At 34.7% G+C, this 15,289-nt stretch overlaps 1 protein-coding gene across 5 annotated transcripts; it reads left to right on the top strand.

Moving 5' to 3' along the window:
* Positions 1–11,307: 11,307 nt before the first annotated feature.
* Positions 11,308–14,733, top strand: HEI10 (RING/U-box superfamily protein). Of its 5 annotated transcripts, none has more exons than XM_089817605.1 (11): positions 11,308–11,620; positions 11,755–11,846; positions 11,986–12,034; positions 12,256–12,368; positions 12,442–12,514; positions 12,619–12,664; positions 12,772–12,802; positions 12,893–13,148; positions 13,233–13,402; positions 13,773–14,076; positions 14,275–14,733. In XM_089817605.1, exons 4-11 carry the CDS (start codon positions 12,299–12,301, stop codon positions 14,279–14,281), a joined length of 957 nt encoding a protein of 318 aa, XP_089673731.1. In that variant the 5' UTR covers positions 11,308–11,620; positions 11,755–11,846; positions 11,986–12,034; positions 12,256–12,298; the 3' UTR covers positions 14,282–14,733. The 5 variants fall into 5 exon arrangements, with proteins under 5 accessions (XP_089673731.1, XP_089673732.1, XP_089673733.1 ...); XM_089817606.1 differs by having other exon boundaries at positions 11,986–12,072; XM_089817607.1 differs by having other exon boundaries at positions 13,812–14,076; positions 14,275–14,643.
* The last annotated feature ends 556 nt before the right edge of the window (positions 14,734–15,289 follow it).

Genomic DNA, 15,289 nt, shown 5'->3' with positions numbered 1-15,289 from the left:
TCACTTCAATGTCATATTGGATAGTAATGACAAAATAGGAGAGAATGAAGATCTTTCACAAACTCAAGGAATGAGTGACTTAAAAAAAATCTCATCAATATAGACTTTAAAAATTGGATACACTTTAAAAAATATAAGAGAGAGATTTACTAACATTGCAAAGAGGTTAGACATGCTCTCATTTCTTGGAGACTTGGGAGATTATATATTTACATTTGAAGCATCAATATTAGCCATGAATGGAACATATCACTACTCGATATGTCTAGAGATACAAGTAGGTAAGGGTCTTGGAATAAAAGCCCATTTAAGTTTTAAAATATGTGGTATAAGGCACTAGAACGATTTCACCTAATAGAATTGTGGTGTATAGAAGAACTGATAGGATCTAATATGTTTTTCTTCTCAGTAAAACTAAAATGTCCAAAGAAAAAATTTAAAGAGTGGAACACGGGGTAATCTAAAATTACAATTGAGGCCATGTTGAGATGAGAAACATATCTAAGAGCTTTTAGTGAGATTTTTATATAACAATGAATGGACCAAGGTATTTATGTTAGAAAAAACTTGAATTGATGAGCAAGTATAAAGAAATTCTAGTAAATGAGGAAACATTTTGGAGGAAAAAATCTAGGTGGACATGGATTTACAAAAGGAATAGAAACACAAAAAATTCCATAATAGTACCAAATAGAAGAGAATCTCAAGAAAATAACATATTTGAAGATATCTAATGTCACTTTGCTAGCTAATCCAAAGTAGATATATGGAGAAATACTCGAGTTCTTCTCTTAGATCTACTTATCAACATAGATAGGCTTGAGATCCATGTGGAACTATATTTTTTGAACAATATGCCCAAGTTGATATCAATGGCTTAGAACATGATGTTGAATGAAAGTATAGGGAAAGAATAAATGAAAATAGCTTCTTCCAAATGCGCCTAGTTGAAGACCTTGGTTTGGATGGTTTTCTTGTGGGATTTTAGATCAGAAATTTGTTATAGTAATTAGATATTTCCTAATTAATTCTAGTTCGCTTAAGCTAAACTTTAAGAATATAATAATTAATTATTTTATTATTTTATTATTTTATTATTATGCAACCTAGGTTAGACTTTTTTAGGATTTTGATCTCCTTTATAAAGATGATCTCTCTTTGTTAATTTCATTAATTCAGTTTTGATAATAGCAATATTTTTTTTGCTCATCTAGAATGTCTCATTTATGGATTTGGCAATTCTTGCCTCCATAGTTTTTTGCTTCTCTCTTCTATAACAGGTGTTTGCATGAAGGTGATTCTTGGGAGCTATGGGTTGATCTTTCATCAATATCAAAATGGTATTAGAGCTCCAGATCTTCATGCCCCTATTATGTTCTTGAGGGTTTTGGCATCAGTTTTCAGATTTGACATTTGATATATTTTTTTTTTAATTTGGGGGGTCACTGTTTTTCGAAGCAATTTGAGCAAAAACAAAAATCAACATTGAGCTTAGAGCGCTCAAAAAAACCATTTCCATATAAAATATGTCCAGTTCAGAACTTGAAATATGAGGTAAAATTGTTTTGACCTGGGCACGATTTCCACGAAAACTATTTTTTGATTTTATTTATCGAAAAATGAAAAGTTTTTTTTAATATGCATTTGATTTGGAAGAACATTAGATCATGGGGAGGAGTGGTCGAGTTGATTGTTTGAAGAGGGGACCCACTGTATAGTCATACCCCATTGGGTTTTGCGTGGCAAGCCTGTCTCCTACTGGATTCCGATCTCCACTCATCAAAGCGATCTTCTCATTAGTTTTTGGGTTTTGTGCCTGAGCTGCGATCCAATGTTTATTGGAGGAAGATCCCTTTTCGCATGAATTTTCTTCCCACCTTGGGGATCCATAACCCTTTGAACCTGTGGCACTCCTTTTTCTTCTTTGGGCGGCGTTCCTTTTTGGAGGGAGCGACAACTTTGGTGTTAGAGGCTATATTGAATCCGCTGTTGCTTCTATTGGTGGCAGCGCTGGCTGCTGTTCCTGATGGTGATGTCGCCATTTCTCAATTATTTTTCCCTTGAGTTGAAGATTTCGTGGGAGCTGTGGGCGACATTTTTTGATGACTTCTAGTTTGGATGGTAACTATGCATAGTGGCTATGGGTCATTTCTTGGTCTTCTCACCCGTACCCTCTGTACCAGCGGCCACGTGAGCTAGTCACATGCTCAATCAATGCAGGTTTCATGTGAATGCGCTTGACCTTTTTGTTTGGCAATTTTAACTCCTTTTTTTGGTTTGCGTGACCGTGGACTCCTATTTCTCCCTCCGTGATTTGCGTTCCCTCCATTTTTGGTTGGTATAGACTTCATTCTTTAGTAGATTTCAGATATGATATGATATGATGGATTTTAATGACGTCCACAAGACTAAAGTAGTCTATGGGACCCATGTAATCGCCTTTTCGAGTCAGGGGCCAAACTAGTCAGTTACAAAGTTTTGGTTAACTTGTCTCTTCTTCTTTGAATTTTGATAATCAAATCCGCTGTTCTCTTCACTTGATCTTCCTCAAATAAATAGTTGAAGTCCTTGTTCTGCAGAATTTTTGTATAATCAGATCTGATGTCGTTGTAAGCCGAGCATTCCATGACAAAGTGTTGCTCTGTCTCCACTATTCCCATATTGTAGAATAAACATGTTTTGTCTGCCCACTCTTCCTTTGGAACTTGCCATCTACCAGTTTCACATCGCAGCTGATGTGAACTAGTTCTAATTTGTGCCATCAACATTTTTGCTTTCCAGTTAATAGGTGCCCTTATATAGGCCTTTTCATCATGACTAGAAGTCGGATTAAATTCTTTAATGTAATAAGATTTTTTCCGCCCTATGTGTCTTGTCCACAGAATATTGCAAAATTTTTCATTGACAATTTTTTTTATTTCTTTAATGTTATCTGGGCAAGTTTGGATGTTGATATCCCATTTTTGCATCCATTTGTCATTTTGTTTCATCCATGTGCTTTTCCTCCTCACAAGTTTTTCCTCTATTACCAACTTGGGCCAATGATGTGTTTAGAAGCGACGCGAGAAGCCAATCTTCATTGTGTAGGGTGCTGTCCTACTTTCCTACCTACGTGGAATCTGAAGTTTGGGAGATGTAATCACTCTGCCGCCTCTGCCTCTCTGCAACTGCTGGTGCGCTCATTAGTGTGCTCATCCAGCACCAGTGTTAGAGGTGTCTTCAAATCCATCTTTTTTAACCTCTGATCATGAATTGGCATGTGCAAGAGAAATTCATTCCATCGGCGATGTTGCTATTATGGAAGCCATTGAAGTCTTACTGGTCAAAGAGTGAATGACAACTGCGAGTCCACTCTTGGGTGGTGTGTGAAGTTTTTTTTTTATGACGGGACTTGCTCCATTCCTCCCTCTTCAATGCAAGATCATCCTTAGCTCCTTTTTGGTGGGTATCGCATGCTTGATTTCAACAAAGGTATATGAATGGGGAGTTTTTTTTGATTTCCATTCAATGGATTGGGGAATGAGAAGGTGGTTTTTTGGTGGTTGAGGCTTGTGTTTGCTTCTGCTACATGCTTTTCTTGATGAAAGCAGTGAATTTTTTGAGCTCCACTTCAATTTCGCCTCATTCCATGCCTTAGGATCTCCCACATGGATAACAAAATTTCTATGTCTGATTTCCTTGACCTTTTGTACTATTGTGCCAGCTCAATGGTCCAAACCCTCTGTTTACATTGGTGAACTCAGCATGTTATTGGATGTCACATTTGGTGAAAATTTTGTTTGGGCAGTGATTTTGTGATTGGCAGGGCCCTTTCTACACTTTCTCATCAGTGATACCTTTGTATGGGTGCTTGGAAGTTTTCCCACCCATGTTGGTCACCGATTTTTAATCCGGCAACGACCCTTTGATCTGGCAACAATGAATTTTTTGTCATTTTGTCTTGTTTCCGGCGATCATATATTCTTTTTCCGATAGGGTTTATTTTATGGCTTTTTTTTTTTTTTGTTTCAACGGCTGTTTTCTCATCAAATTTGGGCTCATCACTTGCTGACATAAGCCCAACATCAGCACTACATCACTACTTACTGTCACCTCCGCAGGCTCTATTTGGATCTACCTTCACTTTTTTGTTCATATCTTAGGCATACAGACTCTGTTTTTTGCAAATGAGATATCGATGGAAAGCTGGTTCTGAGCCCATCACAGTGGTACAGTTCCAGTTTTGATGCTATCTTGATGTTTTCTTTTGCTGTTAAAATCCATAGTTTATTTTTGCACTTTGGGGGACATATCTTGAGAATCCAATCTCCGATACGAATTCTTTATATCGTTGGAAAGGTCTTTCTTAGCTCTTTCTAGTGATGTTGGTTGTTTTTCTAAATTATACTCTAGGCACATTCTAATTAGTCTTTTTCATTTTTGCATTCTGGTGGATAACTTGGTTGTTTCAGGTTTGGGGATCAATTTCATTGTTTTAGATGATTGGTCATGACTTGTACTATCTTTTGTACTAGTCTTATGTCACTTCTAGTCTATTTAGGCATCATTTGTATGTATTCTTGCAAACACATTGAGATAAACTACCATACTGCATCTGTATTTTTTGTTTTAGTTATTTGCCTTCTAATTTGAGCAATGTCATCTAAGGACACTCGTACAATAATTTTTTCTTGAGATTCACTATATCTTGTGCGTTATTGTACATGCACTACTCAAGTGCCATGGGGAGTTAATGTTTTGCCTTTTTTGTCATCTTCCTTTGTCTAATGAATGTCCCTTTCGTGACATTAGCCTCATGTCATGTTTGAGATTGATCACCTTAGTAAACACATATGTACTCTTTTGCGTATTTTGATCTTGGTTCCTTAACATGCAATTATTTTGGCCCACTTTCTCAGTTGTCTGTCACCTCACCCTTGTCTACATTGGGGGGGTTCTTCTGTTGTTTCTCATGCTTTCTTTGTTTGATTGATCAACTCTTCAGGCTTCGATGTTTTATGCCATTTTTATCTATGAGTTCAATTGTTTGCCTTTGTGTGCCTCTTGATTTGATGCAAATTACAATCTTCTCTACTTGGTCAGGTTATATTTTAGTGAAGATTCTTCAGATCAACAGTTACTTTTGACAGAGTTTTGCAACTTCTACATACTTTAGTGGTCTTTTTCATTATCATCTTTTGTTCCTATCTTCTGGGACATTTTATATTTTGAAGGCTTCTTCAGTCCTTCACTAATTTCTTTCAGCATTATTTTCATCTCTTTTTGTAGTAGATTTTTTCCCATGTGGTGTTCTCTATTTCTCCTCTTTTTAGAGATTTGGTTGTGCTTGGGTAACTCATCAGGCCTTATTTTCCAGGACCCAATTCTACTTTCAGTAGCAGTTTCTAAGTTTTTAGCTACTCCTTAAGTTTATCTTAAGTGGGGGTGTTAGAGTAATTAGATATTTCCTAATTAACTCTAGTTCACTTAAGCTAAACTTTAGACATATAATAATTAATTCTTTTATTAATTATTATTATTATGCAACTTAGGTTAGACATTTTTAGGGTTTTGATCTCCTTTATAAGGATGATCTCTCTTTCTAAATTTCATTAAATCAAATTTTGATAATAGCAATATCTTTTTTGCTCATAAAAAATGTCTCATCTATGGATTTGGCAATTCCTACCTCCATAGCTTTTTGCTTCTCTCTTCTATAATAAGTGTTTGCATGTAGGTGATTCTTGGGAGCTATGGGGTTGATCTTTCATCAACTTTAACAAAATTTTGGTACATTATAGGGGATGAAATGATGGAATCCATTAATTATACTTAAAAGGTAGGAAATTATTCAAAGTAAATTATTAAAAATTTTGTTGTCTTTATTTTGAATTAAGTGGAGGTATCTTCTGTGGATGAATTTGATCAAACCTCACTTTTCAACACCATTTACAATGATATCTCCAAGGTTATGTCTAGCAAGAAGAAATTTATTTTGGAGTATATTGTCTCAAATAAATAGATTAAATTCAAGTACTAGAAAGATCCATTCTAGATAGAATCATCATTTCTCCAGAGGTATTTTGTCCAGTTTAGTATAAAGAGTTCACAATGAGTAAGCTAGATATTAATAAATTTTATGACAAAGTGGATTGGAGTTTTTTAAACTTAAGGATTTGGAATAATTTGGATTCAATAAGACATGGCTACATTAGGTATTTTTCTCTATTTTCACTCTAAGAATCTTTACCTTCATCAATGAAACCCTATAAGGTTATTTTCAATACAAAAAAATTCATTCAAGCTTGGGACTTGACCCTCAAGAAACCATGTGAAACATGGAATCAACCTCCAAGTGTGGGACTTATGCTTTGAGACAGAATCATTAGAGAAGGTTAACTTACTTACAATTAGAATGCACCTAACTATCATTTTTGAGGAAAAGGGGGAAGGAAGGCATGAAAAGTAAATGCTAAAAGGGAAAAGTGGTGATGCACTAGATTGAAACTTGGTCACTCTCTCTGCTTATGCACAATTTTATCTAGAAAAGGTTTCATTCTATTCACAATGACTTTAGAAATGATATTATAAGTAGTTTTACAAAGGCTTATCGGTCTAAAGTCACTCATGGAAAAGGAGTCTCTAGTTTTAGGAATGAGGATTATATAATTTTGGTTGGTTAACTCTTCCATAACACCCATTCTAAAGAAGTGGAAAAAAAACCTTGAAAACATCTTCCCCAACAAACTCCCAATACTTTTGAAAGAACGCAGGAGGAAACCCATATGGGCCGTGGGACTTGAAAGCCTAAAAAGAAAATGTATTGACTCTTACTTCTTCTCTACTAACTTTGGAAGTTAGAAAATCATTTTATTCCTTTGATAATGAAAGGGGGATACACTTGAGGAGGTTATTGGGATCATTGAAACCATGAGCTATAGGTCCCTTATGAGTAAGAAACTTTAAAACTTCAGTATTGATACCATCCTCTTCTTTTACCTCCAATCCATTAGTGCACATTAGAGATATAATATGGGGTTTTCTTTTGTGTTTTAGAGTAGTTTGGTGGAAAAACCTAGTGTTTTTATCCCCCTCCTTTAGTTGTTGAATACGAGACTTCTATTTCTAGAAAATCTCTTCTTAGATGGAAGAAGAGATCCACTGGTCTCTGAGGGACCTTTCCTCCATGCATAGGATAGGGTCAAAATAATTATTTTCTAGTAGCCCTTGAGCTACCAAAATTTTGTTCTCTATGGTCCTTTTAGTATCAAAGATGTCTCCAAATGAAAGCTTATTTCACTTTTTGACTTTGTCCCTAACTGCTCTCAACTTCATCTCAATGTTGATCACAAGGGAAGATTGAGCAAGCCTATTCCACCAAGATTGTGTTTGATCTCTTTGGATGTGGTTATAATCCACATATTCTCAAATCTAAATGGGCCAGTCACCTTTTTTCTAGCTTTCCACTCAAGGCAAAGAGCATTATGATCCGGTCCATTTCAGGGTTTAGCTTCCAACATAAAATCATACGTATTAGTCCAGTTAGAAGAAACATATTCCCTATTAAACATAACTTGGATGAGACCAACTCCTTGTCTTCTATTTATCCTTGTAAAACTAGCCCTCCTTAGATCTATATCAATGAGGCCAAATTCTATAAAGAATTCCCCTAAGTTTTCCATACTTCCCTAGAAGTCTTTGATGCTCCCCACTTTCTCACAAGGATGAAGAGGAGAGTCAAAATCATCCATAACCATCAATTTAGAATCACTATTATCAATAATATTGGCTAGGTTTTTCCAAAGAAGTTTTCTTTTTCCTTGGTTATTTGAGACATAAACATCAACTAAATTCCAAGAGTTGAAATTAGAAATAATAAAGTTATTGGAAGAGTTTATGAGAGTACCTAACATCTTACTCAAATTCCAAATGATCACTAAACCTCCTAAAGCACCTTGACAATCCTAAGAAAACTAAGAGATATCAGGCCACCAAAATTTCATTGCATTTTCTATACTATATTTATTCATTGTAGTTTCTTGAATGAAGATAATATCTGATGTGAGATCATGAAGAGTACTCTTCAACATATATTGTTTCAAGTGATTATTCAACCCTCTAATATTCTAAGGAAGTATTCTAACCATTAAAAACTTTTATATAGCACCAAAAAGTGATTTTTTGAACCTGCTCCAATTAGGCCAATTATAATTTGATCTCTCCAAAGGGACATCCATTAGTAGCTAAGTTGAAAAGACTACCCTTCAACTGTCTTTTAGGTATTGGGCCATTTTCTTTGCATAGTGGCATATCATTTTACCTTTTCCAAAATCAATTTTATACTTTCTTTTGTTCTTCTTATCCACCTTAGCCCAATGGCAAGCTTTCCTTCATAAAGTCACTTTATGAAACTATGATAGCATCCACACGAGAAAAGAGATTATTAGATCCCAAAGGGCCATTAAGAAATTGATTGTAACTAAATTTCCCAAACATAGATTTAGGGTAAGGGAGAACCATCAAATTTTCCAAGCTAATATCTACAAGGGGAGGGAAAAGTTCTTTCTTCAAAGAAGCCAAGGTTTTAGATTAGTTGGATCTGATGAATTCATCCAATATTTTTTGCTGAGTAGAAGTGAGAAGAGGGATCACCTTAGGAGGAGGGAATAAAGTAGCTTTTGACCCCTCTTTACCTGATTGGACAAAAGGTACCTTATACCTAGAGGGATCTCCAAGTCCACATGGGTTTTCAAAGGAGAGACAAGGGGTTCCATGGATTCCTTGGGATCCACCATAGAACTTGGGGGAGATGAAGGATAATAAAGGTCGATGTGGCCAAAATGACTACATTTCCCATAGAACGAATCTATTTTTTCAAAAACCAGCAGTTGAACATGTCTAGGGTAACAAATGTAAGAAGAATCTTATTCATAGAGACATTAACACAAATTCTAGCAAACAAAAAGAAAGATCTTTTTGGGTATCTTTGTCCACCAAAAAAGGGGATCTAAAGGCTTTCAATATTCCTCTAAATTCCTTAGTATTCGAGAAGTCTGAAGGAAACCCTGGTAGTCGTACTCATGTTGGTACAGAAGGTCACAAGTCAATAACTAGGTCTAGTTTAGGTTTCCATTTGCAAAGATTAAGAATGTTCTTCTTGTTTAATCCTATACCAAGGCCTATTAGTAAGAACTAAAACCAAATCCTCCTTAACTTTAAAGGAAAAGATAAAAAATCTATTAAGGATATTATTAATCTTAACTCTCCCCTTAAGAGACCATGTTGAGGCTGCCCATTTACTTAGGTAATCAATAGATGACCTAAAGATCATGAAATGACCCACTATGGATAGTTCTAGAGTAGACATTAAGTCATCAATAATATCATCGAGAACTAAGATAGTGCTACCTTTAACTATACAGGAGCTGAAGGATTTGGGAGAAGACACCCCTAAAGTGCTACACCCAAAACCTTACAACAAAGGAGTAATTTCCTGGTTGAGCTATTGAAGACAAGCTAGCCTTATTCACCAAAGCTAAGGTTGAGGGAGCAACAGGAGCTGAAAAGGGATCAAAACTCCCAACATAGAGAGGCAGGGAACTAGAGATATACCCGTGCCCAACCATGAATATTGTATGTTTTTAATATTCTAATTTTGATCCTTCCCTTCTTATGCAATGATTGATAGATCTATCTAGTGAGGATTATACTTGAATAATAAAACCTTGGAATAATATTAGCATTTCATTGATCAGGGACTCATTGGGGTATTGGGAGGATATTAGGGTTAAATTTCACATTTTTTATACTCAAAAGAAGACCTTTTCTATATTACTAGAGGCTATTGCTAATTCTTCTATGAATAAAATTTCCATGAGCCTCACACATAACCTAAAATCTTATATTTTAAACAACTTGTTTTGCTTAAAAAATTGGTTGTTGGCTTTTTATTAAGTCCTTAGGTGAGGAACTCATAAAATGTGGTTAAATTATTGTGATATTGAATCCTTTGAATATTTTTTTTTTGAATGTGAATTTGCCCAAAAAAATTGGTCTATTTTCTTGGTTTCTTCTATCTTAGAGAATAGTCATCCTAGTTTCTCTTGGAGTGAAATTATTTCTTGCTATGTTGAACTCTTTGATCTTAAGCTTAATAAATTGTAGTTAGCTTTGTCCTGTGAAATACATTAGTTTTTGTGGAAGGAACAAAATGGAGAGGATTCTTGAAAGAAGGTAAGATGACTTACTAAGTTTAAGCTTAAACACTTATTATTTTTATTATTATGCGTCAAGTTTCCTTAACTATGGATATCTCTATGAGCTATTTTATGATGTACTTGAATCAATACAAATCTATACTAGATCTTAAGGAGCTTGAAAAATAAAATAAAATAATGAAAGATTTTAATATTAAAGATGATCATGGAAGAACTATGACTTTCTTGGAAACTAATACTAACATGGGACCCGAAGCTCTACTGAAACAATTGTTATATTAACAAATCATGAAGTTGACAATTGGGATGATCAACTCTATTTTGCTACAATGATTAATGTCTGTAGCTCTAATGATGGTTGGGATAATTGACCCTTGAAAATCATTCACGTTTTTTATTATTATGTTTTAGTTGAAGAATCTCTTATAAACTTTCTCAATGAATAGTTATTAGTCTCTCTTTACCCTCATTTTGTAATTGAATATATGAGAGGGGTGAAGTCTTCCTTAATAATCTCATTAAAGGTTTTATAATATGATGCAATCCTTTGACACTTTTAGATTCATATATTTAAGATGTTTAGATCCTTTACCTTATATATATATATGTGCTAAGGTTAAGATAAGCCCGAGTTCAAAAAACTAATTTAAAAGATAGCATTAAGATAAGCCCGAGTTCAATATTTTTCATATTCTTAAAAGGGAAATGGGACAATGAAACATATATATAAATCCAAAATATTAGAAATTGGGGTCGAGAGTATGTTTAAAAGTGTTTAAAAAGGCATTAATGCACAACACATAAAGTTATGCCACTCCATGATAGTAATACCGACACTTTATGTGCTGTGCATTAATGCCTTTTTAAACACTTTTAAATGTACTCTCGACCCCAATTTCTAATATTTTGGATTTATATATATGTTTCATTGTCCCTTTTTCCTTTCAAGAATATGAAAAACATTGAAATAATATATATATATATATTAGAAATTGGGGTCCACGGTATGTTTAAAAGTGTTTAAAAAGATATTAATGCACAGCACTTAAAGTGTTCGTAATAATACTTATTATTATTATTATATATATTATAATCCGACGCATTGTAGTTTAAATTAAAGTTTTCCTTATAAGTGATTACTTTGAACTTCTGATCCCCTTTTCATCCGTGTGCACTTCAGACATTCATTGCTCTAGCGATTAGCCTAAAAATAATATTGTATTAGACATACCATTTTTCATTCGGAGCACAATGGGAGATATTTTGCGGCTGTTTTTTTAAACCAGGACGAGGCAAATGCAAGATTGTGTTTCATTTTGCTTTTCAACACAGCTCAAAGTAAGGAAAACAGCTAGATCTAACCGATTCCAGGAGATTGGAGGAAAATTTCTTCGAAATGCAGATCGGAAACAACAATTTACTCTGTAATAGCGATTTTTTGAAATTTTACTTTTCTGCTAGATTTTCAAATTCAAATGGAAATGGAGTTATTTCCGGATTTTTAATTTTAATTTTCTGCTAGATTTAAGATTGTGTTTCAATTTTCTTTTCAAAACAGCTCCAAGTGAGGAAAACAACTAGATCTAACCGATTCCAGGAGAGTGGAGGAAATTTCCTTCGAAATGCGGATCGGATACTACAATTTACTCTGTAACAGCGATTTTTTTTAATTTCAAATATTTGCTAAATTCCAAAGTTCAAATGGAAATGTAGCTCTTCTGGAATTTAGGGATTAAATGAAGGTTTAACGCTGGAAATTATGCTAATTTCAACCATTTCCTTTATGCAGGTCATATTTAAGCCGGAATTCAAGCATTTAATGTGAAGAGGCGATTCGCGTATGTGACAAATTTCTTTCGAAAGCAGCTGAAAATTTGTTAAGCTTTTTCTTTTTTCATTGACTTTATTTCCTAAGCGAATTCTGTAAAAATATCTTCAGTTTTGCTATTTAAATTATAATCAATTGCATATTATTTTTGCTCAGTTAAATTTTTGTGCTTTCCACGATTTTCTTGCGGTCATTTTTCTGAAACCTGAAAATATTCTTCTTTGGGTAAAGCGCTTTATTTTCAGTTTCTCTTTCTTTCGTTTTAAACTGTTCGATGAAGTGCAACGCGTGCTGGCGAGAGATCGAGGGACGAGCGATAGCAACTACTTGCGGCCATATCTTGTGTATCCTTTTTATTATCCAATTTTGTTTTTTTGGAGTTTATATAAGATTGTTTTATTTAACTGTAGAAATCAGGTACAGGAGACGCAGGCAGAATCTTAAGCACTGACTCATCATGTCCAATTTGCGACCAAATTTTGTCCAAAAAGTAAGGAATTAGAGATTCAAGCTGAAAATTCCGCAAAAAATTAATGCTTTGAGGCTTCAAAGTTATTTCGAAGTTTCAATGTTTTAACTGTTCTAATATGACAGCCTAATGAAGTCGGTTGATATTAACCCTAGCGATGAATGGATGAATGTAAGAAGTTCTTCCTCTTCTTAGGTTTGTCGCTCCTTAATCTTAAACCTGAAATTTACGGATATTTCTGACTGAAGTCTAATTTAAGCTATGTACATGTGGTGCAGATGGCCATGGCGGGCGTTCCGCCTCAGAACAGTATCATTTGCTTAAATATTTAGAGAAATTCGTTTACTGAATATTCTGAATTTGAACTTTGTTGATTGTTTAGTCTTAATTTACCTTTAGTTATGAAGAGTGCCTACAAAGGTGTAGCTTTTTGGTTAGGACAAAAGGAAGTCGAAATGCAAGCCACGGTAAGCAAAATTATGCAGCAGTACCGAGGTAAGTGCGAAGAAATGCAGGCTAAGTTTACAGAAAAGCTCGAGCAAGTCCACACCGCGTATCAGAAAGCAGTTAAGAAGATCCATCTCATGCAACAAGAAGTCGAAGCCTTGTCTAAGGACAAAGAGGAACTTCAAGAGAAATATGCGGAGAAATCAAGGTAACAACATAATTGCAAAATAATTGAAGGATGGATAAGGAATTTGTCTTAGATTCTGAATTAAGCTGAAGCTCAAAATTGCAGGCAGAAACGAAAGCTGGAGGAGATGTACGACGCACTAAGAAACGAATACGAGCAATCAAAGCGCTTGGCCATACAACCTAGAAATAATTTTCTTCAAAGAACAGGACAAGATGATTTGTTCTCAAGTCCAGCTAATTTGTTGGCTGTTGCACCCGCACAACAAGGACAAGGTTAGATAAGTTTCAAACATATTTCCCATCAATTCATCAGATCAAGTTTTCCAGGCTTCTTATTATTGAAAAGTAATATTCATTAGAAATATTTTGAATGCGAGATGTTACTAGAATGACCAGTGTCTTTTAGTATTCAGTGCGAGTTTTTGAAGGATTTTTGCGTTTTAACATAAATTATTATAGGATCTTTACGCTTTTGCATTGATTTGTGAAGAGTCTTTCCATTTCGGCTTAATTTTTTGAAGGATTCGAGTACTACATCCCTATTTTTGGGAAATATCTTTGCATGTTAGGCCTATGTTAAAGGAATTGACGTATATGATAATTGTTCCCCCCAAAAAAACTTCAGTTTATTTATTTATTGCAGATGAATTGGATGGTTCCAACATTACTCCTGAAACTCCAGGACACTCGAACGACTTTTGGAATCCTCCACGGCAAAGAGGCAAAACTAGCCCTGTAAATGTTTTTGACATCGCTGCCGGAGGTCCGTCGGCGAAAAGTGGAACGGGCGCCGGTGGAAACAGGCAGATGAATACATCATCTTTTGGAGCTTCAAAGCATTCATTGTTCACACCGGTTGGCAACAATCCTTCAAACGCTTTGAGAAATCTGATTCTTTCGCCGATGAAGCGACAGGCTGCTTCTCGTCTTCGCCCCCAAGGATTCACGTAAAATTTTTCTTCCATACCTTTCGTGCAGTCCTCTTCTCAGCTACAGTATATTTCGTAGATTGAATAGAAAACTAGTTCGGGTTTGGATAATCAGGGCTTGCCAAGAGTAGTTGGAGTTTAATAGAAATTATTATGTCTGATCAGTAATGGGGATAAATACTTAGTGGTTGACGAAACTATTTTGCCTGTTGCCAGATCATAATTCCAAAGAGCAAACATGTTTTCCCAGCATCATGGCAAAAATTCCTAATGTTGGAGATCCTTAACGTTGACGCTAATAGCAAGTAGGGATTGCCTTCTGTATATAAACTGTTGAATAAACTGGTTTTGTCAATTTAATAATTTGAAGTGAGTTGTGGCATGCGTGAGAATTTGAATCAATTTGTAGCCATAGATATAGCCTGAGAAAATTCTGTTTCTGGCTAAATATCTTAAAGAAATGAAAAATAAAAATTTCGAGAGTTCTTTTCATTTGTTGAATTTCCCTGAAAACGTTTCAGGGAATTATAATACAGCTTCTTGTCATTTGTTGATTATTAGGAGCATTCGAGGCAACTGTAATGCAGCTTCTTGTCATCCGTTTAAAATTAGGAGATTGCTAATAGAAAGATAACGATAATTGTATTTAGGTAATAAATTACATAGTCCTACTCTCTCTTTGGTTGTGTTTATTTCCAGTCTGTTATTTGTTTGAATAAATCTTTTAGGTTATTGCGACTACGACCCGTAACTGTATTTGGCGTACCGTTCTAACTGATTACTGGCACAACTTGGAAAGTAAAATTAGGTTAAAACATGCCTACGTTTCTTACGAGTTTGTTAAAGAGGCGTATATTACGCACTTGAACTGTACTGTAGGCCCGTTAGTAGCCTCCATTAAGTCTGAGCCTTCATTAGGTGGTGTGGAGGATAAAATAAACTTTGAGCAAAAGGAAAGGAAATAGTAATATATTGTTGATTTCTTATTCCCAATTGTGAAGTTCGTTGATGAATTGAATTTGGAGAGAAGTATTTTTCAAATTAGTTTTCTTAAATTAAAAAGTTTATTCATATATGTTCTTTGAAGCTATTGATATTTGTGAGGTTAAATAATTAGAAAATAATTAATCTTAAATTTGAGAGAAAAATATTTGAATATTAAGATAAGGCACTAGAAATGTATGTATATATGTGTGTGTTTTTATAAGATAATATATTATGTTATTTGTCA

The sequence above is a fragment of the Cupressus sempervirens genome, chromosome 3 (genome assembly GCF_028749045.1).
Source record: "Cupressus sempervirens isolate cs-2001-9-10 chromosome 3, ASM2874904v1, whole genome shotgun sequence".
Lineage (NCBI taxonomy): Eukaryota > Viridiplantae > Streptophyta > Pinopsida > Cupressales > Cupressaceae > Cupressus > Cupressus sempervirens.
This window is presented reverse-complemented; position numbering and strand designations above follow the sequence as displayed.